The sequence below is a fragment of the Lethenteron reissneri genome, chromosome 6, assembly GCF_015708825.2.
Source record: "Lethenteron reissneri isolate LAM-NWPU_2019-01 chromosome 6, ASM1570882v1, whole genome shotgun sequence".
In the NCBI taxonomy this organism is placed as follows: domain Eukaryota; kingdom Metazoa; phylum Chordata; class Hyperoartia; order Petromyzontiformes; family Petromyzontidae; genus Lethenteron; species Lethenteron reissneri.
This window is the reverse complement of record NC_083784.1, coordinates 2,493,404-2,520,165: the sequence shown is the minus strand read 5'-3', so window position 1 is coordinate 2,520,165 and position 26,762 is coordinate 2,493,404. Positions and strand designations below refer to the sequence as shown.

Below are 26,762 nucleotides of genomic sequence, written 5' to 3'. Positions count from 1 at the left end.
GAATGGGACTGCTGACAGTATGGCAGCCAAGAGAGAAGGACGCGCCGCGAAAGGTGGAGCGGTGAGTTTATTTGTTTAAGCGCACAGCAGCAGTGAGATGGACTCTAGCACCATAGGGCCAATGCGGAATGGAAATGACGCAAGGAGGCCTTCATCCAGCTGTGGATCGATCATGGCTGATGATGTATGCGCGTTGAACTTCTTTCGCGCCGTGATAATCAGAGGTGCCGGGGAAGGACAACAAACCAAGCATAAAGAGCAGTTCTAAAGAAATGAAAAGCAGTTCTAAATCCTAATGTTCATCATCTTGATGATGAACATTATGATTTAAAAAAAATCACGTAATGGATGTATGGCATCGTGTGGCTGTATATATATATGCTTTGTGTATAAATATATAGTAACATATGTTTGTCTCTTATGCAGTCGCTGAAAAATGCGTTAGTCAGAGGAGCAGAACAATTTCCACATGAGTCATGTGGAATGACATGTAAACACAAGGGGACGCATGCCGAGCGATGTGCTGCGTGATATTTCCCCTGCGCACCGCCGCCGATCTCTCCCCGCGCTCCGAGCAGCGCGTAGACCGCACATGCTGCCCTTATTCCCAGGTGGACCAAAACCAGGCGGCCGCGTAGCGCGCACGCGGGAGATGAAAGGGCGACGTGCCGGCGTAAACGAATCGCCGCGGTCGCTCTCTTTCTTTTTTACACGTTGCAACAGAAATGCAATCTGCGACCGCACACGTGCACGGCCACCCTGCTCCGTCTGCCTACGCGTCCGCGCTTGAACCGCGAACGCGCAACGGAGCGGATGAACTTGAGGCGAAAATAAAACACAGCGGCGTTCGTGCAACTCATCGGGGTGTGCGCTCAGAGCGGTGCTGGGACGAGTGGTCGATCAAGTCAAATGCTTACCCCGAGCTCTCATACTCTGATGGTGCGTTGTCTTTGAGTTGTGCGCCTTTTGGCGTCATCTGGTCCAACCCATGTGAGACGAAGGAAAGCTGTCTCGGGTGTGGACCAATCAACTTCAAGGACAGTGCACATTATCAGAGTTATGTTTTTTGTTTGCATTATGACTGCAGGTATTGTGGTCTATGCAAGCATGACTCCTTGTAAAAAAAGGTGTCAGTTTTGTTGCCAGATAGAAGGGTAAAAAAACAATTATCGAGTCAAACCAATCGACTCTTTTTCTGTTATCGAACGCTCGCGGGTGTACACGCGGCAATGGGACGAGCCGTCAACGGAAAACCAGCGCACGAACTTCAGAGGAAAAATAGCAAAATAATAGATGTCGGCGTGGGAGGTAAAGAAGGAAGGCTTAGCTGAACCTGCCTCTCCCTAATCTCGCGACTGGTCGCGGGAGGTCACAGAGAGCGAGCGGAGCTGTGCCCGTTGCAGTCTCGTAGATCGTCGAGTGCTGGAGGATGCAGGGGTGGTGTTCATCCTGGGGCCATTCCTGGGCAACGGAGTCCGCCTGGAAACCGTTGTGGAAATGTAGCAAGAGACTTTGGACCCACAGACTTACGTATAATCACAATGGACCCGGAGGCTAACACCAAACTCACAAAAAAACGTAGAGGCAGGGCCCACGGACTTAGCACCAACACTATTGTGCCTGGATGCCGTGCCTTTCTCTCTCAATGCAATTCCACGGTTGCACCTCTCCACACGTCGCATTACGCTGTCTAAGTTTCCGTTCCATTTGCTCAGCCCATCATGCTCGCGCGGTCGATAAAACGAGACACCACTTCGTGGGGGACCGTCACCAGTTTGCTGCCCTACGGGAGGGCCCCCGTCCCCGCCACAGTAATGCGGGAACTTCCACCGCTGGCCGAGAGAGGGCCGCGAGCGGGAAGAGGAGAAACGCCGCCCCGACGACGCCCGTTGGGGCGAGCGGCCACCCCGACCCGTCCCCCTTATCGGAAGGCGCTGGGCGGCGCTTGCGTCGTCTGTTGCAGGCGCGGGACGAGGTGATCGCCGTGCTGAGCGGACGCGGCGTGAGCGGCCGTCAGCTGGAGGCGCGCTACGGCACCCACGAGCCGGCGGCGGCGCTCTCCGCCCTGCACCTGGCCGCCACGCAGGCCCACGATGCGGGGCCAGCGCGACGACTGTCTACGAGAAGGCCTCCGCCGGGGTACGCGCGGCGCGCTCGCGCACGCACGGGTGGCGTCGCTTCCGTCGTTCCGCGTCCACTCGTGTCTCCCGTGTTCGGGAGTGGGAGTGTGTTTGTGCACAGCGGTGGTGTGGCGGTTAGCAATCTGCGCTACGAACCTGGCGACCCGAGTTCGATTTCTGATCACGGCCAGAACGGGGTTTGGTACAAAGAGCTCGCTGACAGCACTGGCGCCAACAGCCTGTTAAGGCCTTACAGGGGCCTCTTTGTCTTCGTGTGTGTTTGTGTACGTAGATTTGTGTGTCTTTGTTTTTGTGTGTGTATATTTTGTGCATTTGCGTGTGTTATGTGCGCGGTGTTATATATCTGTCAGTCATCTCCGTCAGTTAGCCCACAACAGCCGGGTCTGTTCCATGACCTTCTGCTACGCAGTCTGACAAATTTCACAACCCTGCCCGCGGTCAAACAACACTCACCAATATCTGAACTGGTTTTAGGAACTCTGTAAAGTCGACTCAACCTTTATATAAGTACCTGGTGCGGGGTATAATCATCAGCACTGGCGGCATTAAGACAAATGCTGGCCGGGTGTGGCATTGGCCACACCAACCCCTCGTGCTCCCTACCGGCCCTCACCGGCGGGGATACCTTCCGTCTTTCGTCTGTCACCTGCTTGCTGGCACGGACGCACGGATGGACGAACGGATGGATAGACGGATGGACGGACTGACGCATGAACGGAGGGACGCATGGATGGGACAGATGGTTGGACGGATGGACAGATGGACGCGTGGATGGACGGACACACGCACGCACGCACCGACGGACGCTAACCCTATCCGCGCCGTCACCCACAGCTGGAGCGCATGGTGGTGCGGCAGAAGGAGACACACCGGCGCATGCTGGAGCAGCTGCTGGTGGCCGAGCGGTGCCACCGACGCACGCTCTGCGAGCTGGAGGAGGAGCGCAGGAAGCACGACGACTACATGGCCAAGAGCGACGACTTCACCAACCTCCTGGAGCAGGAGCGCGAGAGGTGAGGCCACCGGCGCCGACGGCGCGACGTGGCGGGGCCGCTTCCGCGACCAATATTATCATCAGAGGTTTTTTGAATCCTTCTATTTAAGACCGAAACAGGAGGATGGTTTATCCACAACTCTGGCTGTCGCCTGATGATGATGGTTGTTGTAATTACCGGCGAAACGTCACGGCACTCGAATTGTAAATGTTGTTGTGGGTTTACTCTCCAAGACACCGGTGTGCTGTACTAGTAACGAGTTGGCACGTCTTATTAACGTGACAAACCTTGCTAATTGGCTATCGGGTGGTGGCCGGTTTAACGACACATTTGTAATTAAACGATCTAACCCAAAAAAAGCCCCATCTCTCATGGAAAAAATTTTAATAATTATTGTTATTAAAAAATAAACAATGCGTCTTGCTGCGATGCCCTCTGCTGCCCACAACGCCTGTGTACTGCACCCGTTTCATGCACGTGGTTTTCTCCCGGAAAGTGCGCCATCAATGCTCAGCCCAGATTAGCCTCCAGGATCTGACGAGACTTGACCGCATCCCGCATTATTTGGCGGCAGGTCGCGATGACGCGCGCGACCGTTAACGGAGGATAGAGGAGAAGGGGGGGGGTCAATGAGGTCATGAGGTCAACCTCTGTAGACGGCAGAGTTTGTTACGCGGGTCAGCAAACGGCGACAAGGGGGGCGGTGGAGGTCAGTGAAGTTGTGGCTACATTTGCATGCCAGTAGCTTTGACTGCCCGTGGGCTGGAGCAATCGTGGTGGGCGGAGTGCGCTGTGAATCCGGCAACCCGAGTTCGATTCCCGGCCCCGGCTATAGTCGAGCGGGGAGCGATATTCGAACCGGTCCTGGACACCACCCCTTTGACCAACCCGCACTGACAGCGTGGTGAAGTACGGTCAAACAATCTCCATGACCAACTTGGGGAGGCTTACATCCACGCAAATAAAATCTGGGCAAAAACTTTGGTTCAAAGAAGTGGCGTTATTGCAACTTCTCAATGGGGAAAACCCAGTCACTCGAATAAGGTCCACGAGTTCGCCATAGCAACTACCGTTCCCACAAAGTTTGACAAATATTGCTAGCGGATAGCTCCTGCTTTTAGGTTTTAGAATAACTTTCACGACGAGTGTGAACGTGACCTGGGCTGTGCAGAGGACCTGGCGACCCGAGTTCGATTCCCGCTCATGGCCAACACCGGTGACGATTATCTAAACCGGTCCTGGGCCTCCCCTAGGTCGACTCAGCCTCAAATTAGTACCTGGTGCAGTGTGCAGTAAACATTGCCACTGGGTAAAGGCGTCCGGGCATGGTGCTGGCCACACCACCCACTTCGTGTGCCGTGCCGGCATTCATAGGAGCTCGCTAACAGCACTTGCTCCAACAGTCTGTTAAGGCTATATGGGGGAATCTTTGTCATCGTGTGCGCGCGTGAGAAAAAACATTCTCGCGCTTGGGATAGCTGCTCGGGAGGCGAGAGGTCGCTGCACAACCGGGATCGGTGTTGCCGCACGTGTTACGCGCATTCAATGTTTGATATTGGACTTTAAAACACACACACACATGCTTGGCTGAGTCGCATGTATGTGTTGGGCTTGGTACCGCTCCCTGAGGCTCGGTGCCTCGAGGTCAGTTGGACCAAGGGAGCATTAAATCCCCGAGTCTCTCCCCGGCACTAAACAGACAAATCCAAAGAAAACAGCTCTCGCCACCCACAACTCCAGGCACAGCCACTCCACATTAGGACCGGTTGTGCCTGGAGGGTTCCATTTAGTGCGGGGTGGCGGAGCGGGGGGGGGATACTGGCACATCAACCACCACCTCCCCCCCCCCTCACACACACTCTGCGAAGCATCACACTTCACGAGGATGCCTATGGTGAGGCAGAGGTCGCAACCGGGTACCCGATACCCGTACCCTACCCGATACCCGGCTACCCGTACCCGACCGGGTATGGGTAGCCGTTTGCGACCATGGTGCGGCCGGGTACAGGTAGGCCGTGAGTCACTGGTGAGTAACCGTTTGTCACTCATTTCGGGTAGGGTACGGGTACGGGTAGGGAACGGGTACCCGTACCCGGCTGGGTACGGGTACGGTTACCCATTTGCGACCCTGGTGCGGCCGGGTACGGGTAGACCGTGAGTCACTGGTGAGTAACCGTTTGTCACTCATTTCGGGTAGGGTACGGGTACGGGTAGGGAACGGGTACCCGTACCCGGCTGGGTACGGGTATGGTTACCCATTTGCGACCCTGGTGCGGCCGGGTACGGGTAGACCGTGAGTCACTGGTGAGTAACCGTTTGTCACTCATTTCGGGTAGGGTACGGGTACGGGTAGGGAACGGGTACCCGTACCCGGCCGGGTACGGGTACGGTTACCCATTTGCGACCCTGGTGCAGCCGGGTACGGGTACAGGTAAGGAATCAAAACCCGTTTGCGACCTCTGTTGTGAGATAGCAACAATCCACTGTCACACACAGGGGCCCGAGGGTAAAGAAATTCGTGTCCGTTCCACTAGGGGTCATTCCGCTGCACCCTTGGCTGTGAGCCTTAGCGGCGGACGCTGGAGGCCGTTCGTGCAAAGGCAAAGATCCACCGTGTAATCCGCACAGGCTGTCAGGGCAAGTGTTGTTGGCGAGCACCTATGAAGGCCGGCACGGTGGGGGCGAGAGGGTGCAGTGGAGGGCATTATGCCTGGATGCCTTTGTCTCCCCCGTTGCTGATGTTTATCCACCACACCAAGTACTCACTCACGGTTCAGATAATATTAGCCGTGAGTGAGAATCGAGTACGGGTTCTTAACTACCGCGCGACCATGACCCACATCGATACGACCACGCACACACGCACGCACGCACGTACACGCACACGCGCGCGTTACAATACGAAATGCACTTCTGGAGGCCAAAGGACAACATTTAGAACTGGATGCCTGGCATAGAAACTCCAGCGCAGATTTAGTTTTTCCCCTTTACCACCAGGACTTTAAGACTGCTGGTGCTGTTGTGTGTTGTTGTTGTTGTTGGCTGCTTACGGCCATCGCTCCTGCTGTTTGTGCGGCCACATGGTTCTGCTTTCTGGTCTGTCTAATTTCGAGTGATAGAAGCGCGCAGGTAAGTGGCATTGTGAATGACGCGATTGTATCAGGGCGGCATTAAAAAAACGGCCCACGCTTGCATATACAAGCGGCGTGAGCGGTGTATAAATTTAACAAACCTTATGAGCAGCACAGAGGGAATAATCAACTTCATGGCCAATGAGCTTTCATGGTGCGTCAGTATTTTCCGCTGGCAATCGTGCTTCGCAAAGTTCTTTAAACCCATTTTTAGTTCACCATTAAGTCACCCTGAAGCAAGTATTCACATATGAAACTCCTCTTATCCGCACTGATATGGGGGAGGGGGATGGATTCTGTTTACAGATCCTATTATTCGTGACATTTTCCCGCAACCTTAATTGTTTTTCCTGACACTTCGGGGCCTTTCCTCTTTTCGCAAGTAGCCACGGTTAACCGGGGCATCATTGCCACAATTAAAAAGGGGTTCCCAAAAAGAGGTTCTGGCCACAGATAACCGGTCACGAAAAATAGCGTTGCGGACAAGATGGCGAGATGTTAACTACCTCGCCTGGTATACAGAAGGTCGTGGGCTCAATCCCGACCACTGATGCCTGTATTTTAGGAGTTTGCGTGTCTCTCTCTCCGTGGTCACGTGGATTTTTCTCCGAGTGCTCCGGGGTTTCACTAAAGATTTAGAAGCATGCGTTTAGAGTATATGGCTGTTATAAATGTCCACAAGATGATCAGCCACTTCGTTCAGCTATAATTTGTGGCCAGGTAGCTTCTGAAAAAGAGCCATGCAGCTCAGTAGGCCTTACCTGGTAAAAAAAAATTTGTTTAGTAATAGTTTAAAGTACAAGCCTCTCCACAATTCATGATTATAAAAATAAAAGATGCTCGGATGACAACAGTTGAGGAGAGGCTGTACCACTGAGACAATTACTCATCGCTATAATCCGTGTCGGACTCTAATGCGTCTTCTGCAGACACGACCGCGATCTACAGCAATGGCAGAAATATTTGTGCTGTCCACAGGAGGATTATTGCGTTCACAAACGTTGCTTTTGTGTTCAGGACACATTAAAATCAGGGCGTAATGCCGCCTCGAACATGCCAGTGGTGTTTGGATAATCCGTGACATTCCCACACCCTCGAAAATAACTGGGCTGAAGACAAAACGTGAAAAACTGCACGTCAGCTAGTTTTCTCTCTGGGATTTGGTCCAAAGAGCTCGCAAAAACCATTGCGGATTTTTTTTTTTAAGCGTTAAAAATGAAGTTACAATAAATCCGTGACATGCCGAGGTGTGGGATGTAAGAGTGCGCGTGTGTGAAAAAAAGGTGCTCAAGTTTTGATAAGCCCTCTCTTTATAAAGCAGGCTGTCGGCCAAAACATCGCCGCCCTTATTTTGTTTCGGGGGTACATATCACGGCTGCAAATTCCCTTTTCATTTTGTAATCCTCACCGGGCGGTCGGCACAATTCCCCGGGCGTGTTCACCGACACCTCGACTCAGCGAGAGCTCTATTTAAAGTGGTGTTACCTCACTGCCAAAAGCAACACCGGCCCAGTCCACAGCCAGTGTTGTACATCGGCTAACGTATCATCATCATCGTCGTCGTCATCATCGCCGTCGTCAGCCATGATCGGTCCACTGCCAGATGAAGGCCTCTCTCTCCAAGCCGCCGCCAGTCGCATTCAGAGTACGCGGAATGGTCAACGTGCCAATACACGACAAGCTAGCACTGGCTTGTGCTCATCTCCAATGCTTGGTTGTGAAGTCTCGAAATAAATTTCACAGCAACCAGTTCATCCACCGGCACAATAATTTTTACTTCATCATCGCCACCTCTCATGATTCTGAGATGTAGAAATCCAATTCAAAACCTACGCATGAGCTGACTGAATCGATCCATCTCTTCGGTGCACTTGCCATTGGACGCGTTCCATTTCTTGGCTACCACTCCGTCACACATTTTTTAGTAGATGCTGGATTCAAGCCCAGGCCACTGGCATGAAAGTTCAGTGTAGCACAACATGGACAAAGCACACATCCTCCTGCCCTGGCAAACATTTTCTGCAGTCTTACAATTCAGTTAATGGCATCCACACGTTCACAACAGCAGGCCATCACAGGCTGCGTGTCAGCCACTAAGGCATAGGCCTCAATGAGAAATAGAGACAGCATGCTCCCCCGTTAATGATTACAGCTACGAGAGGTGAACTACACAAGCGCACGTGGCCAAGAGAGAGAGGGGGTGAGCAGTTTTTTTCCAACAGCTTATTTTGTTTTCCTCTTTAGAGAACGCTCAACCAAGAACCTTATAGAAACCTCCAGTAAAATCCGAACAATGTTTTCACACACCTTGCCACTCGCACAAAGGCCTGACCGCACTCCGACTATCCCCTAAAAATGTCACGTTCATGCCAGGACGGAAAGGCGCCGTTTCGATGGAGCGACAAAAATGTTGGCCCCAAATTTTTTTCGTGTGTTAAATCGTACGGATATATTTATTCAAACCAGGATGGTGCCAATTTGCACAGGACTGACACACGAGCAGGGCTTTAATTGGATCCGAATGGCCGGTGAAACACGAGGAGACCTGCACCAACAAGAAAAAAAACCTCTGCCAAAGGGAGAAAGAGAGAGAGGGGCCCTTCACGGAGTGAAGTGTAACGGCAGGCCGGCTGTCCCTTTAGGTTGCTAATCTGTCAAAAATGGTGCACATTGTTGAAACGTGAAAAGAGAAAAAGGAAGGCGAGGAAGTAAAAAAATGTATGTAAATATTTTTTAGCCATCGCACGTTTTTAAATGTGGCTATGATGCAATGTACGTTTCATCACAGCTGTGTTTGTACTTCATTACTAACAGCGCGACTGCAAGCTAGTTTTTTTCACATTTTTTTTTTATCACGAGCAGGTCCAGTTCTATCCACAAATCAGGTTCACCTGTGGTAGGGTTAAGTGTGGGTATACTCCCAACTCTTCCAAGGCGTCTGGAAAGAGTAGAAGAGTAGGCAAAAAGACCATCTGGAGGAGCGTTCCAAAAGCTTCTTCGAGCGAAGGGCCTTTCCGCCGGGATCGTGAAGAGCAAGAAATTACAGGGCTGCACCTTGAGTTACGTATTCATGTTCTGGGTGCAATTGTAAACAACAGACATCTAATCGGCATCATCATTGGCTCACTGCAGCTCAAATAATCAACAGTCCTACAAGGCGTGCTGTGAAGTTAGGAGATGTCCCGTGTGTGTGTGTGCTTGGCATTTGAAGAGGCCCGAAGACCAGAATTAGGGTGGGTGGATGGAGAGAATGCTGTGTGTAATCTACCCTTAATGACGATTATAAAGATAGTTAAACACTGCCATTTGTAAATATAAAACAAAACAAAACTGCAGGTTGCGTAAAGGGAATGCCTCTCCAACCAGACGGGAGTTTTTGTCTCAGGGCCAGGCAAGGTTACGCGGCAAAACAAAGCGTCACCCGGGGATACGGCAATACACTTTCAAAAAAATATAATCGCACGGAAATATTCCTCGCGGGCCGATCCCTGCGCGATCGATTATCGCTTAACCGCAACAGCAGCAGACGTTCTTTGCCGCCTCTGAAAGCCGCTGCGGCGGGTGGCGGGCAAACGCGGGGGGCAGGTTCACGACGGCACTTCTGGGGTGCGCAATTGGGCCGATCACGCGACGCAGCGAGCTTATTCTTCGAGCTGGCTTTTTACGAAGGAACTCGCACAGTTTGTGAAAGTTCGCCCTCGGGGCTGTATTAAGACGCGCGTTGGCACATTCGATTCATTTGTTGGGGCGGAGGTGGGGGGAGCGGGGGAGGTCGGAGTATCCGTGGCCCACATATCCGTCACCAAGCAGCCCCCTTGTGCACAGTGGCTTCGCCTCCTTCACCCACCTGTTTCCCAGTCCTCCTTTCACGGGGGTCGTCGCCCGGCACGATAGCGAATCTCGCTTAATGCGGGAGGGGGGAGGGGGTTATGCAACGTTTCAAAGAAGCGGGTACGGTGCTTTTCAGCCCCTGTACAAAAACGGTGAAACTCTGTTTTTCTCCCACTTTACAATGTCTGTGTCACAGTCAAAGTGATTTTGTAATGGGGGGGGGGGGGGGGGGGTGTTTTTGTGGTTAGATCGCGTAAATATACAAATGTGCCGTTAAACCCGCCACCACCCGACACGGCCAATCAGTAAGGTTTGTCACGTAAACAGAATGTGACAATTCGTTACTAGTTCAGCACACCGGTGCGTTGGGGAATAAACGTAGAACATTTACCATTCGAGTGCCGTGAAGTTTCGCCGGAAATTACAACCAACATCATCAGGCGACAGCCAGAGTTGTGATTTACTTGAATGATAAAGCAAAGTGATTTATCGCTCAAATAAGTGTCGGGGCGGCGCTCAACTCCTGCTTACAGACCTTCTGCCAGTGGTTGCAATTCCACATTCTGATGACAAGGGATAGCCTATTTATAGGACAACCACTCTGTGGGTAGGAGGCTGCACCGCTCGACGGAATGACGGCCAACTGATGAGACCCTTCGGCAGTGGCAGCCAAAGCGGAGAAACGCGTCCCGCGGGACGGCGAGTGCGGAGATGGAGCCGTGCGATCGGTGTCACGTGGCGAAGCGAAAGGTAGCAGCACTGGACCGTGAAGAATGGCGACGGTGTGGAGAGGCCTTCATAGTAGTAATAATTTACATATTTATCCGGGGAAGCTGCACTGAGTCATAGACTCTTTTTCAGGAGGGTCCTGCATTGGGTTTTTACTTTTTAATAAAAAAAATGTATCCAAGTAATGATAAGTGATTTTTTTTACACCGGACTAGCACGGTTGGCTACGCACGGTGCGAAAGATGCGTGTGAAGAATCCGGAGCACCCGGAAAGAAAAATCCACACGTGCGAAGCGGCAACACTCAAATCCCCATACAGATGGAAACAGATGGTGATTAGTCCACGTGCTTTACTGCCTTCTCCTTGTGAGTCAGGGTACATGGCACCTCCTCTATGCTCATGGGCAGTGAGTTTCGCAGCATTTGTGTGATCCACCAAACCCATAGTGCTGGATTACAGGCAGCCACGTGCAGCATCGTCATCGCCACGTGGCCTTCATACAGCGGTGGAGAGAAAATAGCTGCTGCGGCTGCTGCTGATGATGTTGATGATAAACACAACATTAATTGCAATGCGGATAAACGCAGCCAGTCGATGCAAATTAGAACCTTTTCACTGCATGTACGCCACAATGGTCGCTATTCTGCTGCAATGGTGCAGCTCTTGTCTTACAAATTGACTCTCATCGTGGCCTCGCAGAGGCGCGGACAAACAACTTCCTGTTAGCGCAGCCCTCGCGTGCCCCCTCTTCTAAAAACAAAACAACGACAAAGAACTGCTTAGGAGGAAAATGTCCCGGGTTTTTATTTTGGTTTCAAGAGCCTGTAAAAAAAGAAGGCAGCGAGAGAGGTGATCTCACGGCAGTAATTCTGTCACGGCTCACAAAACAAGACGAGGAGAGTGGACACGGCCGTGGCAAGGCAGCGTGACCCTCAAAGAATTTCACCGCCCATCCATCAGCAGCGGGGGGAACGACGTAAAACTTACGCCGGACAAATTTCGCAAAAGCCGTCCGACAAATTTTCAACGAGCGATCCTCCATATCTCCGTATCCTGCGCCTGTTTGGCTTCTGCCGGCATTCTTGGCTATTTTGAATGGGGGAGAGAGAGAGAGAGGGGAGAGGAAAAAAACGGACGCTGTTTGCTTTGGGTCATTGTTTCTGACTTTCATTGCGGCTTCCGTTGCTGCGGCATTCTTCGGCACAAGTAACCCCAGTGTTATGGCAACAACTCGTTTAAGAACAACGCCGTTAAAGTATGACTTTGAAACAAGACAGAATGTGAACGAAAGCCATGAAAGGATCTGATGACTTGAAATCGATCCATGTGCATTCTGTGCCGTTGAAGACATTAACTCGTAAACCCAACGGACATCGCGTGTTTATGTACAATGTCAAACATCTCATCACGATATCATCCGTTTATAACGCAGTTGTAATTAGACGGCAGGCTGAGCTAGGCTGACAAAAACGTACACACGCACACACGATCGGTCGTGTGAAGGTTAATGGGTGCCACTGCGGCGAAATGTTAACTACCTCGCTTGCTATACAGGATGTCGAGGGTTCAATCCTGACCCTAACACCTGTATATTTGGAGTTCGCACGTTGCCCCCGGTGGTCACGGGGATTTTTCTCCAAGTCCTCCGCTTTTTCCCTCCACATTTATAAACATGCGTTCAAGAGTATTTGGCTGATATAAATGTCCACGTGATAAGCCACACTTTGTTGAACGATCGTTCGTGGCAAGATCGCTTCTGAAAAAGAGCCACATAACTCAGTGGGCATTGCCTGGTAAACTAAAAAATAGTCGAGTTTAGTTACCGTACAAGACTGATGCCTGTATTCCTCCACGCATCTGCCAGGGTGACACATATTGTGTCGAGGTTTGAGATCGAGTCTCAGGCGTTCGCCAGCATCCCGGGTGTGATTTATTTCATGTATACCGCTATTCAGAAGCTTGGGCAAGGCAGCAGAACAACAGCAAGAACGGTCATAGACCAGTTAATGCATCTATCAAATACAATCGAATGACAACCTCGCCATCAACCAACACTTGAACAATGTACCAAGCCACCTTCTCGAGACCAGTCAATGCATCGAATGACAAGCTAGCCTTCTGGGATCGCGCACCGTCACCATCCTAGCTGGAGCCAGGATCCAAACGCGGGTAGCCGTAACCCAGCGCGCGAACCACATAGATGTCAAGGGGAGAAACTGCATTTTTGCCTTTGGTAGGGTTTTCCTTTGCAATAAATGCGGTAATGTGGGAGGAACGCATCTTGCTTGCCTAGCCCAGAGCCTGCGTCTTTGACGATGAATGATTAAACCGAAGAAGACAGCGGTACACGAACCGAACGCCGCGAGGATGAACTCGTTTGGGAAATTTTGGGGGGGGAAGTGTCTGACACCGGTATGCGTGAGAACGCACGTGCATCTTAAGGGCCCGTGCCGGCACGTGTGAGCTCATGCACACGTGTGTCGAGCGACTCGCGTGCATTTAATTAGGCACGTAGCTAGCCGACCGAGAACACGTAGCACGAGTTAACGCGAGGAGTGTGTGCATGTCAGGTGCTGTCCGAGTGTTCATTTGTGAGCGTGCGTGCACACCGCACGCGCGTGTGTGTATTGTAGTGGCCAGGGCAACGCACTACGAATCTGGTCACCTGAGTTAGATTCCCGGTCACGGCCAAGGTCAGCGGGGAATATTTGAAATATCGGAACCGGTCCTGAACCTCTCCTAGGTCGACTCAGCCTAAATGCTGCGGTGTGTAAACATCAGCACAGGGGAGACAAAGGCTGCCTGGCACTGACCACGTCATCCATGTGCTGTGCCGGCCTTCATAGCTGCCCGCTATCAGCAAACGCCCCAACCGCCAGTGTAGGCTATACGGCCGGATCTTTGTGTCTGTGTTCATGCGCACACACACACAAGCACGCCGTTTGGACTTGGCGCTAATCCTGGCCACCTGGTTTCCTGTGCCGTTCAGACAGAAGGCAGTCAGACCGTGGCAGCCTGTGGCAGCCCGTGGCAGCCCGTGGCACATAGTTTCACTTGCGCTGACTTACGAAAGCCAAATTTTGCACGCAATTGCAGCCACTGCTATTTGCCAGACGCCCTTGCCTCAAAATTCAAAACCGCGGAGAAATATGTATCGGCGGTAATTAGCCGTTTCACCATTTATTTATTTTAGCCTATACATTGCGGCGGTGACATAACTGTCGGGCAATTTCGAGATCGAACGCGCCGAGTCTGACCATGACAACAGCGTGCATCTTGGGGGTCTCCACAATGCTAAAGGAATTTACGATGAATGCATGAGCGGTCTCGCTCGATCGTCACGCAAGAGAAGACAATAACTGACAACGACTGCTGAGAACTGGGCAACGCTTTATGCGTTTTGCATTTTACAATGGAAAACTCAACTTTTTTTTCGTGGAAGGCCGGAGGATGTGGCCGCAAAATGGGGGTAGCAAATGTGGGAATGGCCTTAAGTATATCCTAAAACAATGTCCATGTTCCTGTTCTGAATTAAAATTACATTTTGCGCAAAAATCATCTTCAGCCCTGTTTTGCCAATCCAGTGATGGGTTGTACACACCCCAATGCTGTGTAAGACCGGGATTTTTTTTAACATACTTCACCACGGTGGTCAGTGCGGGTTTGTAAAGCTGACGGGAAGGAAAGGGGGACCGATTAATATCTCCCCTGCCACTGATCCTAGCTGTGGCTGGGAATCAAACCCAGGTCACCGGGTTTATAACGCGGTGCGCGTAAGCCTCGGCATTACCGATCCCCTCCCCATTTCTATTTTCAGTAGGATGATTCATCATTGTGTGCAACCACTTCAAGGCAATGCGATACTGTGGATGAATATGTGCATAGGCATGCACATGCAGAAGTTTAGGGAAAAAAAGCTGACAAAGCAGAAGACATATTCCTGCATAATCTTTCGCAGTTGTGCTGAACAGCTCTCCGATGTGTTTTCTGGTTGTACTTGCTCCTGAAGAAATAAGCGTCGGAGAGTGAACCAGAAGACATGCAAGTGGTGTGTGTGTGTGTGTCTGCGCTAGCGTTTAACGTACGGACATAGAAATCCAGCCAAGGGAGCAGTGGTGTAGCGGTTAGCACGCTGCGCTACAAAAACACCAGTGAAGATTACCTGAACCAGTCCTGGGCCTCCCCTAGGTCAACTCAGTCTCAAATGAGCACCTGGGGCAATGTATAAACATTGCCACCGGGGAGACAAATGCGGCCGTGCCGGTACCTAAGAGCACTTGCCCCAAAAGTCTGTTACAGGCTATGCGGGGGATATTTGTCTTAAGCTAGCGTTTAACGTACGGACACAGAAACCCAAGCAAGGGCCTTCTGCTGACGATCTGTCGCATTGAGATTCGCGCTCGGACGGCTACAACGCTCCGAGCGAAAAACGAGCCAACGCGGCGCTGTGCGTCTCCAGGCGACTCCGAAAGAAAAAAAGAAAACGTCATATTTGGCGAACGGCTGCAGAAGTGATATCACAGTTATAAAAGAGCGTGAGCTCAGCAAGCACAGAGGACAAGCCTTCACCTCAGAAGCAATTATAAGTTTGGATTCTTCTTTTTTTACCGTAAAGTTGTAGTTTTTGTAAAAAAAAAAAGCCCTTTATTGAATTACTCACTATTGACTCATTTCAAGGTGGCAGATTTGCAAAAATGACTCATCACAGAAAAGTGGTTTTGGAAGGAATACGCAACACCCGGTAAAAAAAAAAAGCCACACAGTTTTTTCCGTCCCAAGCGCTCAGGGTCCGGCGAGCGAGAAAATGTTTTAACTTCACCCAAACGCGTCACTTTAATGCAAAGTGAGCACACATCAGACGCAGCCCGGCGGTCAACTTTCGGGGAGGTGGGGGGGTTGGTGGAGGAAGGGGGGGGTTCGGAAACAAGGCACAGAGCGGGGGCCCCGCGCTTCTGGAAGTTTGAAATGACACGTCGCCACACTCGCAGACTCGACCCACGGGCGCTGGCACGACCCGGCCATTACGTAACGTCACGGCTCACGGCAGCCGCCAGGAAGACGTGGAAAGCCGGAGGGCAATTAGTGGGCCCCGCCGGCGTCTGGCGGGCAACGCGATGCAGACTCCATTTTTTTGTTGGGGGGGGGGCTGGCGGCTCGAGTGTTGAGTTGAGGAGAAATGGCAAGAGGTGGCTGGATGGCTCGGGGGGAGGAGGGGGGAGGGGTCAGAGGTCAAAGCCCTGGAGCCGGCAATTATGATCTCTCGTGGAGGAGCATGAAGCATCATCGCAAGAACTCCAGTTGTCGCAGCAGCAGCAGCAGCGACGGCTTTCGGCTCGGCCTTCGCTTTCAGATGTGCTTCCTCGGCCGTCTGGAACGCTCTTCCTTTCTATATTAGGAAGCCGCTGGGAGCTATGCATTTTTAAATCATCCAGATTTTAAAACTAATTTCTGTGGAACAGCTTTTTGTGCTTAGTTTGTTGTCCTTCCCCCGCACCTGCGATTAGCACGGTTGGCTACGTACGGTGCCAAAGAAGTTCAACATACATAGAACATATATACAACATACATGTACATACAAACTGGGTTTGAATCTGGATTTCAGCTACAAGTGTAGTGAGATGGGCGGGCTCAGCCTGGTTACAAACGATTGTACATTAACACGTTTGTTTGCCCTCTGAAGCCTGTATTATAACCAAGTGGGAGACTGGTGAGACGAAAAATCTCATTAATGAAATGAAACATAACTACTCGATAGCCCTATACGGTGTGTGTATATATACACACAGTAATACCCCAGGTTTATGGCGGGGATGCGTTCCTGAAAGGTGCGAGGGCGAATATCGAAGCGACGTCAATCAAAGCGATTTACAGGTTGCTATTGGATGGCGGAGGCGAAGGCTGAGAGGCGACGGATAACAAGAAAGGACGGACGATGCGGTCAGCGACGCGAGTGTGTGGGGTCGAAGCGACTCACATCGGGTCTTGGTGTCTATATATATAAAAGGGAAATTTGTGAATGTGTGTGTCTGTTCAAAATGTTTAGCATACTTACCGACATGCAACAAACTTGAAATTTGGCATGTGGGTAGCTTTCAGACTGTACACAATGCAAAAAGTATAAAAATTGACTTCTGCATTTTGGGGGGCGGCAATAATGGATATAATATATTGCACGGCAAGTGAGCGATAATGTCACATCTGTGATGTCACCCGCATGCGGCAGCGTCACGCAGTGTGCCTGCTGACGTCACGCACACCCCCCACCCCACCCTTCGCGTAGGCCGTGTATTAATCCAAGACAAGAATCCAAGTCTCGGGCGAAGCCGGGTAGTAAAGCTAGTCATGAATAAAGCGACGTGTTCGCGGGACGACGTAAAACAGGGGGAGATGTGAATTGCGATATTGCTGCAATGCAGTTACCCAACAATTCGGAGAGCGGTTAAAGAAAAAAATAATCACCTTCAACTGAAGTTGTCACTTCTCCCGAATTCTGTGCCCCAACCGCAAAACGTATTCTCGTGCGTTTACTTCATTGGGAGGAAGGCGCCCGTCACCTGCTCTGCGAGACGGATGTAAAGCTGGCACCGGCGGAGCGCTCGGAGCGACGATCGTTGAGTCCTCGGTAAATAGCCGCCTTTGCCGGGCAGGTTTGTTAACTCGCGGCGTTTTTTGTGTGTTTTTTTCCTCTGCGATGGAAAATAATGTTCCTTCGCCGTTCAAACACAACGCGTGTATTTTTCCAACGTGTGCATCGTGCTTCTCTCTTTTTTTTAACGCTTCTCAAATGAGGTTGAATGCGTCAACGCGTTGGTGCTGTCCGTCCGTTGCATCGTAAACGGTTGGGGGGAGATGGGGGGGTGGACGTGATAACTTTCGTAAATATGATCCTACGCGAATTCAACTTTAGGATAAAGTTGTTTTTCTAATAGCGAGATATCCCGTAGAAAATGTACCAATTCGATCAAAGGGGTTTCACCGAGGGCAAACAAAATAATCAGCGCTCAGAGGATGATGCCTCGGGATATGCGCATGACCGGCTCAGACGCGAGCGTAGAGCTGACCGAGTTTTATTCCCAGCCACGGCTAAACTAAACTCCACTATTTATTATTTTAACAGGTAAGGCCCCAAATGAGCTCACCGAAGTGGCTTAGCACGTGTAAATTCATAGCAGCCAAATTACTCTAGATCAGTGGCGAATGATGCCTGGTCCAGTTCAGGGCCCACTCCCCCAACCCCTTCTTCAACCCTTACTAACCAGCATGGTGAAGTATGGTGAAACAACCCCCATAACCAACACGGCGTGGGAAGGCCTTCGTCCGGCAGTGGGATGACATAGGCTTGCATCATTAATACTTCGTAACGACATGGAAGTCAGAGAGGAGTTGCACCGAGGAGATGGAGCGATGAAATCAGCCGGCGTGCAGGTGCTAGGTGGGATTATTAACATCGCAGAGCGGTAGTGCAGCAGTTTGGCGTGCTGCACTACGAATATGGAGAATCGAGTTCGATTCCCGCTGACGTCGACCAACACCGGTGACGATTATCTGAACCGGTCCGACGCCTCCCCTAGGTTGACTCAGCCTCGATTGAGTAGCTGGTGCGGTGTGTACTCACTAACAGTGCTTGCCCCAACAGCCTGTTAGGGCTCTACGGAGGATGCGTGTCTGTTTATTACATCGTAGGACAGTGAGAGGTGGCGGATGGCTTGGTCAGACGGTCTGCGTGTTAAGTCCCACTTTATACTACGGGTACTCTTTAGCCAACATTGACATTTTATATATACAAATAAACCCGATGTAGTATATTGTGCTTACCGCATAAACACGGGACCTCAAAATAAACCCAATGAATAGCTGGCCTTGACCTCTGTAGTACAGTTCCCTACGAATAAACGCAAACGGCACGCACAGAGCTGTTACATCTACCACGTGATGAACTGCCTCCGCTACTTGAGGGACGCGGGTTTTCTTCCCAAGCGACTGCGTTGGGCGTGTCCAGGTGATTTAATGGGAAGCCTGGGTGAAACAATCGATCATTCGGTGAACAAATGCGCAGCCACACCTGACCACAGCCAATCCGACGGCTCCGCGTTGCCAACCGAAGGGCCGCTCAAAACTCGATCCTCGCTCGTCCGGAGCAAATAAATTCCCCGAATGTTCTTTGGGTGAGTTTAGCAACAAACAAAAAAAGGAGGGTAACGCATACGAACTTCATTAACCGCCCATACCCATGTAAAACAATACACGAAATGTGTTTTCACATGCAATATATGTGCAAAGGAAATTTGAAGGAAAAATAGGGACCCCCAAAAAAAACCCGCTTTGTGTTTCGTGGGTATATGGTGGAGCAGGTTTAGGTCTTTGTGGCGTTGCACTTCCACAGTGAACCTTTTTGTGCCACGGGGGGGGCGAGGGGGGTGGGCAAGAAATTCCGCAAGTGTGACCTCACGCGGGCGGGCACTCGGGGAGCTTTACAGGCAGAATAAAGGGCCCTGGGAATCCTGTGGGGTGTAGATTGCACGGCGATTAGCAACAACAAACAACGCCACGGGTTATGTCAGAGCAAAAATGGCAACCGCTTTTCTTCTTCTATTCTTCTTCTCAAAGACACAAAACCTATCCCCCACAATTTATATATATGCAAAGGCAAAGATCCCCCCCGTTATAGCCTTCGACAAACTTGGGGCAAGTGCGCGTAAAAAATAAGAATGGGTTTTCTACCCTTTCTGGCAATGAAACAGGTTCTAGATTTGAAGCTTTCGTGACTGCAAGGATTCATATTCTTAGGTTTTTTCGGTAAAGTCACGTAGGTAAAACATTAAAATTAATAAAAGTAAAATAAAATAAAAATCACGACGTTTCGGAAGCAACACAAGCTTCCGTCTTCAGGTGGAACCGTCACAGCCCGACAGCTGTACTTTTATTAATTTTAATGTTTTACCTACGTAACTTTACCGAAAAAACCTAAGAAAAATGAAACAGGTGTTAAGGGTTTCTTTGCCACCAAATTGCACACACTAGGTGGTGGGGTCACCATCGTCGGGCACTGTCGATCCACTGCTGGATTTGCAGGCCTCCTCGAGCTGTGCCAACAACATCTGTAACGCAATGAAATAATAATCCACCAGGCACCCGCACACCAGCTGATTTCATTGATGCATCGCTCCACATCACCGTGCCGCCCCCCCCCCCCCCCCTCACCGTCTCGAAGACGTTCCATTCCTTGGTTGCCCACTCCGTTATTATTCTTGACCATCAGCCAACGTGCCCGTCTGGTACATCACCACACAAGGAGTTGAACTATTACGCGTACTTCATCTGTTGACCGTAGGGGGAGGGAGAAATGAACGAATCGACCCTGGCCAAGATGAAAATTACGATTACATTTAGATGTTCTATCGATTAAAATTTGTTTTGGATTCTTGGGACTGACGATCTTTTCATTGGAAGCCTGCTGCTCGCCTGGACGAAGCTCAGCTCTACACCTCGACTCGTAACATTTGAACAAAGATTTTTTTAAAAACTTTTTTACGGTTTGCTCCGCAAAGCGTTTTACGAGGCGGTTTAAAGTGAGGTGTTGAGCTTAAATAATATTGACAACTCGGTAATTAAAAAAAGGGGGGGGAGGCCCTCTGTTCCTTTCAGTCAGAACGCAGACCGCTGGGCTTTCAGAGCGGTTTATAATAATAACACGTTCTCGTGCACGTTATCTACGGGGGGGTGGTGGGGGTAGGGGCTGGAGTCACAGGGCAGACGACCGCTGGGCGAGTAACATGTCATAGCCCAGCAGGAATCCGAGCAATGACGTCAACTGTTATTCACCGTCGGTAGGGGGAATAGCGAAATCGCCACCCCGAAAATTCCGGCCTTCCAACAGCGGCGGTGCTCGAGAGAGAAAAAAAAATCCAAGCCGGTGATCAGGGCCTCCCGAAAGCTCAAGGGCCCCCCGGGATTTATGTAAAAATGGATGCGTCGAATATTGGCTCAAATTCAAATCCTAATCAACATAAGAATCGAATTAGCCAAAACAAGCCAATACAATCTATTTTCATCGCTATCGTGTGCGCACCTCTCATCTCACTACATCTCGAATAGTCGCCTACATTAGTTATCTGTTCTCACTACGCCTTTATCTCACGTCTACTTCTCTTCCGTCACCTCAATAGGAGTTTATGCATTCAAAGGAGGTGGGGGATGGTGGGGGGGTCCAGTGGACCAGCAGTGCCACTGGTTTTCTAGACATCTGCTGGCAGCGTTGAATCGCAGCTGCTTCGGTTTATCCACGCGTGGAAGGGCAGCAGTGTTCTGTCTCGACAGCGACGGCCGGGAAGGAAGAAATCTCCGGACGCGCGCACGCACGCACGGTTCTCGGCGACCGACAGCGACGCACCGAACCGGTCGCACAAATCGTGGGGGGCGGCCGTGCGGCGGGCAGCGCGTTCAAACGACGCCGACGAGCGACGAGCGACGCATATGCCACTCTTTCTGACGCTGCCGCCGTCGCCGGCCGCTACCCGAGATCGCGTCGGCGCGCGCGTCGGAAGAGCCGGTGCCCAGACGTCACGGAGCCCCTTCTGCGGCCAGGCACGGATATTTGAGGCTCGGCGTGCTCTCGCGCAAAAAAACACCCGAGCGGCAGATTGAATTGCCCGCTCGCTGGCCGGGGTTGCGGGTTCACGTCACGCCTGCACGGGGACAGCTCCCGCTGCTGTGGACCCCCCCCCTTTCCTCCGCCACAGGGCGCATCGGGATCGACTATGTGGTAGTCGTGGTGTAATTATTTACAGGGCGACGGCGGTGGCAATTAAAAATCAAAGAGTGAGAGTCGAGAGAAACGGAGGGGTAGACTTTGGACGGTTTCAACTTCACCAATTTCTAGGGGGAACACCGCGGGGCGTTTGCTCGATGATGTAAATGGCCGCAGCGAAAAAGGGTCCTGGCCAGGGATTAGTCCTGGATGGCCGCCTTTGCGAAAATGACATCAGTCTGGGAGCGCAGACCGCGGTTGTCTCGAGGCACAGCTGGGGCCTGGGGGGGGGGGGGGGGGGGCGGCGTGCGGGAGAGATGAGAGACGGGGGGGGAGGGGGGAAGAGACGCAACTCCCACACAGCGCACGCACGCACGCACGCGCGCTCACAGATCTCCGGACGAGCACGTGCGCCACAATGCCATAAATGAGAGAAAATGACGATAAGCCTAACGATTCACTTGGGCTTAATCCTTGCATGATGATGGCAAAGGGCAATACCATGGCGACGAACAAACATTTAGGCGATATTTCATACGTGCATTCATTCGGCCTCCCATTATTCTTTCGCAACAGAGCCGAGAGCAAAATTCCAAGATAATACCGAACCGCAATTGCCTGCAAACGCGCTGTGGTACTCTGCGCACCGCAGACGGCTCGAGCTGCCACCCTCAGTGCCTCCCCCCCGCTTCTCACTGGGACCTATTTCTGGGCCGCTTTATTATGCCTCATTAAACATAGGCCATACGTTGACAAGACTTTAAATTCCGCCGCACAATTCGTAAACGCTACGAACCCCGGCGTACACACGGGGCCGTGCTTATTAAACACGTGGCTTCCTGCGCCCCCCCCCCTCTCTCCCCTCTCCCACAACCCCCTCTGCAAATCCTCATTTGGGATAATCGAATGCGACCAATCCCCCCCACCACCACCATCTCTCCCCACCATCCACCCCCGAGCTGACTGCCAGGCTTGTGGATTTTTTTTTCTTTCCCCCCTGCACCCGGGTCACTCGGGGACGTCTGGATAGGCAGTAATTGAGGGGGAAGGAGGGACAGGATAATCCCCTGCTTGGACTCGTTTTTATCACCGCGCTAAACAATCCTCCCCTTTTAGCTACTCGTCATCTTCGGCCGAGGGATTTATCCGTGCCCTCGCTCAGTATTGCTCAAGTCCGTCTGCACGCTTTTTGCTGCCTGGCTTTAAGAGACGCCCACCCCTGATGTAATGTCCCACGTGCCAATTTGCCGATACCTGATACAGGAGTGGCTCGGCTCGCGTGCAGTACTTACCGGCTGCGAGGAGGAGCTATGAGCAAGATTTGTGCACTTCCAATATCTTCTTGGTTCTTTCGGTAAAGTCACGTAGAATGTAAATAATAAAATAATAATAAAACATAATAAAACAATTCTCACGACGTTTCGGCCACAACGGCAGCAGCCGTCCTCAGGTGAAGAACAGGTCTGTCGAGAAGACAGAGTCTGAAGATGAATCCCTGCAGTCACGAAAGCTTTAAATCGAAATTTCACTTCCATTATGTTAACTCGTTAGATTTTTCGGACAAATATAAGGCACTGTGGGTTTTATGCATAAACACCACTGTGGTACAGGACTATAGTTCCCGTATGGTTGATGTACGGTAGTGTGTATGTATGTTGAACTTCTTGTACACCGTACATAGGGGGGGGCCATATCTCCTGATCTGAAATATATGCTAATGAAATGAAGTTCTGTGCACAGTAATAAAACCCACTCACACCCGAGTCAAACTCCAGCGCGTAACAAAAGAACATTTGACGAGTTCTCAGCTGCATCGTCAGCAGGAGATTGCACATTCCCTCGGTGTGGGTCAGTTTCGCTCTCTCGCTCGATAAGACACGTGGTGATCGGTGGTGCAGTGGTTAGCAAGCTGCAGTCTTAAGCCGGCGACAAGTTCGATTCCCGACCGCGGCTAACATCAGTGGCTCTTGGGTCACCCCCCCCCCACCCTGCCCACCTTCATCAACCAACGCGAGGAACAATCAATCAACCCGAATGACCGACACGGCAGCAGTGGATTGACAAAGCGGTGTACGTGTGCGTAAGACTACCGCGCACGTCCGATTAGCACGGTTGGCTACGCACGATGCGTAAGAAGATCAACACACATACGCACATACTTCAATCACGGGAACCAAGCCATGTTTTCTCTACCAGCGTGCCGACGCGCGCGTGGCCGTGAGTGCGTACGCGCACGTGCGCGTTGTCCTCTCGCGCCCACGTCCGTCCCGTGCCAACCAAACCGCCCCTCGCCCAGCCCGGCCCGGGCTCAAGGCAGAGCCCCGCTCTCCCCACCAAGTGCCGCCCCCCCCCCTCTGTTTGTTTCACACGCGCGGAGACAAAAGGGAAGATCGGGGCGCTGCACCCTCGCTCGGAGACGTGAGGTCATGGGAACAGGATGATCGCACACTTTCTCTCTCTCAAGCGAGCGAGCGAGAGAGAGCCGCGTGGCAGTGTCCGGCCGCGACTTGGCGTCCGCGGACGCCACAGGATACTCGGTGACCCTCGCGTGGCCACCATCGCCAACCGTCGCCGCCGTCGCCGCCGTCGAAAATTTAATTTCGAATCGATTGACGACTCTCGTTGTCGTGTTGGGACGAGAGGGCAAGAGGCTCGTGCGTGTGCAAGATTCTGTTTTTACATCATTTCGACGGAGGCGTTGAGCAGCATGACAGAGGGAACACCGAAAACACGAGGTCAACGTAAGTTTTTGTCAGCAGGTTTTTGGGCACTAATCTCATCGTCAAATCCATTTCCCGACCTTCCATGCGTCACCTTGGGGCACAATTGAGACATTGACAAATATTCCTTTTCTTTCGTCGGCGGCAATGTCACTGCGGCTATTTTGCCCGAAAATAATTTCTCACCGAATTCTTCCTGGGTCGCTGGCTGGTAGACTGGATGCTATAAAACACCAGTGGCCAATTCCAACGTCAGAGGTATACTAGATGCGGTGTGCCCAGGGTGCAGAAACATTTTCTGGGTTGACGACACCGACAGACCTGGCTGGCGTGAATCCTCAGCTACGTCAACTTGCAAACTAAAAACTATTAACACAATTTTTTTTATTTTACCAGGTAAGGCCCACTGAGCAAATGATAGCTCAACGAAGTGGCTCATCACGTGGAAATTTATAGCAGCCAAAGACTCTAAGTACATGTTTGTAAATGTGGAGGGAAACACCAGAGAACATATACAGGCGTCAGGGTAAGGATCAAACCCGCGACCTCCTGCATACCCGGCGAGGGAGTTAACATCTCGCACCCTGTAACTCTAGGGAGCTTGTGCTTTAACACACCTACTTTGTTCTGTCGTTCCAAAGCGTGTAATCTACGGAATGGGCGGAGTGCTTTTTTTGGAAACGGGGAACCAAGAAGCGCTGCTCAGCCGAACACGAGCGAGTACTTAACAGGAAAACGCGGGGGGGAAAAATTATATTAACTTGGCCGGCGCTGGTGACGACGGCGGTGGCGATGGCGTGTCACTCGTTAAATGTTAACGTTCGAGAGGCAACGCCTGAGAAAGCACGTGCTCGTTACCAGGTCAGGTAACGTCACGTAGACCCCCGCGCGCTCGCACACGCTGCACAAACACGATACAAACACAATGTGAGGATGCGGATGGGAACGACCCGCAGGGAAAGAAAAAAAACCAGAAGGAATTACGGTCGGTCGTCCGAGATGCTAAAGAACACAAAAATCTTAAATATTCACGCCTCAACCTCGAAACGGCCCCCTTCCCGACTCACGTGGAAGAGAGCATGTGATGTAGGGGCACATTTTAAAACGATTTGTTTACTCAGCATATAGCACGGCTTACAATAACATTGTCTATATCAAGCCTATATAATTTATATATATATATACTCACATTACTTATGAGATACATGTGATTTTTCCGAATTGCATATTATCATCATCACCAATTGGCAACAGACACTCTCTCAAGCGTCTTGTCCCTTGCTATAAAACTTTAATTTGCTCACTCATTTACACACAAAAGACACACACACACAAACACAACCTCCTCCCTCTCTACACCGAGGAGCAGGACGCTGGCCTCTGCCCGGTCTCGTTTCTCCGCGGCAGCCCCCGCACGGTCATCGTCACCCCCCGTTGCACATTCGCAGCAGCAGCAACAGCAGCGTTCAATCCACACACCGCCTTTCAAACGACACTCAAAGGTCCCACCGCAAGGTTTAAGAGCGACATCGAGCACGGCTCCACGCACGAAATGCTGCGCGAGTTACAAATCCCATTGTTATTATTAAATGAAAGCGCCAGAATCATCGGGGTCGACTATCGTCAAGAGAGTCGTCGGAGCAAACGCTCGGGTAACCGCTGCAGAACTCCCCACGAAAGCGCGGCTCTTTGCCTCCGGAAAACTTCCGGAGATCATGTCATCCCGGGGCCCTCCTGGGACGAGGTCAAACACGCGCGGCGTGCAAACACGACCTCGTCTCCCCGCGGCCGGCTGCGGTCTCCCCCTGCGCGCCGACATCAATCAAACCCGAGGCGGCAGCGCCTGCCGTCCCTTTCAGACCGCACGGAGTTAATTGTCGACTGGCAAATCGCACTGTGAGAGTTAGTAAATGAACCTACGTGTGTCGCCGTGGAAACAAAATATTCCATGTATTTTTAGTCGAGCGATGCTGCCGGTTCGATTCCATCTCTCGACGTCGGCTCTTGAAACGTGAAGGTTTCTCAAATCGCCTTTGCCCTTCGTCCAGCCAGCGGTACAGATGGGCGCACCGCAGTGAGTCGATCGGCAGGTCGCGTGAGGCTGGGCAGTGGGTCCCGTGCTCCCACCTCTTCCAAGAGTAGACCAATTACCCTGTAGTGGAGGCCCTTCCCCCAGCAGTGGCTTGAGCATAGCAGCTGCTGGGCTGCAGCTTTCACCTTGAAGTCAATTGGCCTACTGGCATAGCAGACTCATGTTAACTAGCAGGATGTATTTAAGCATGCCAACTCTGGACCAGTTTTGTCCTTCTGGGGCTCATCATCATCATCATCAGAGTAAGGCGTGCTAAGTAAGCATGGCCGCTTTTCCAGATGTTGTTGGACAGCGACCTCCCTCTACCCCATGGGCCATCTAAACTTAGAGCCCGCTCTCTCACTCCGGCTTGCACTCCTTTACTTTGGAAATAAT

General features: G+C 51.4%; 2 protein-coding genes across 2 annotated transcripts in view; one reads left to right on the top strand and one right to left on the bottom strand.

Moving 5' to 3' along the window:
* The window catches only part of CMSS1 (cms1 ribosomal small subunit homolog), a 170,452-nt gene that overhangs the window by 98,688 nt on the left and 45,002 nt on the right, over positions 1 to 26,762 (bottom strand).
* LOC133353599 (filamin-A-interacting protein 1-like) overlaps positions 1 to 26,762 on the top strand; it is a 128,495-nt gene that overhangs the window by 61,955 nt on the left and 39,778 nt on the right. Inside the window, 3 exon segments of the mRNA XM_061569968.1 lie at positions 1,964 to 2,104; positions 2,107 to 2,139; positions 2,976 to 3,154. Coding sequence (XP_061425952.1) covers positions 1,964 to 2,104; positions 2,107 to 2,139; positions 2,976 to 3,154 — 353 coding nt within the window.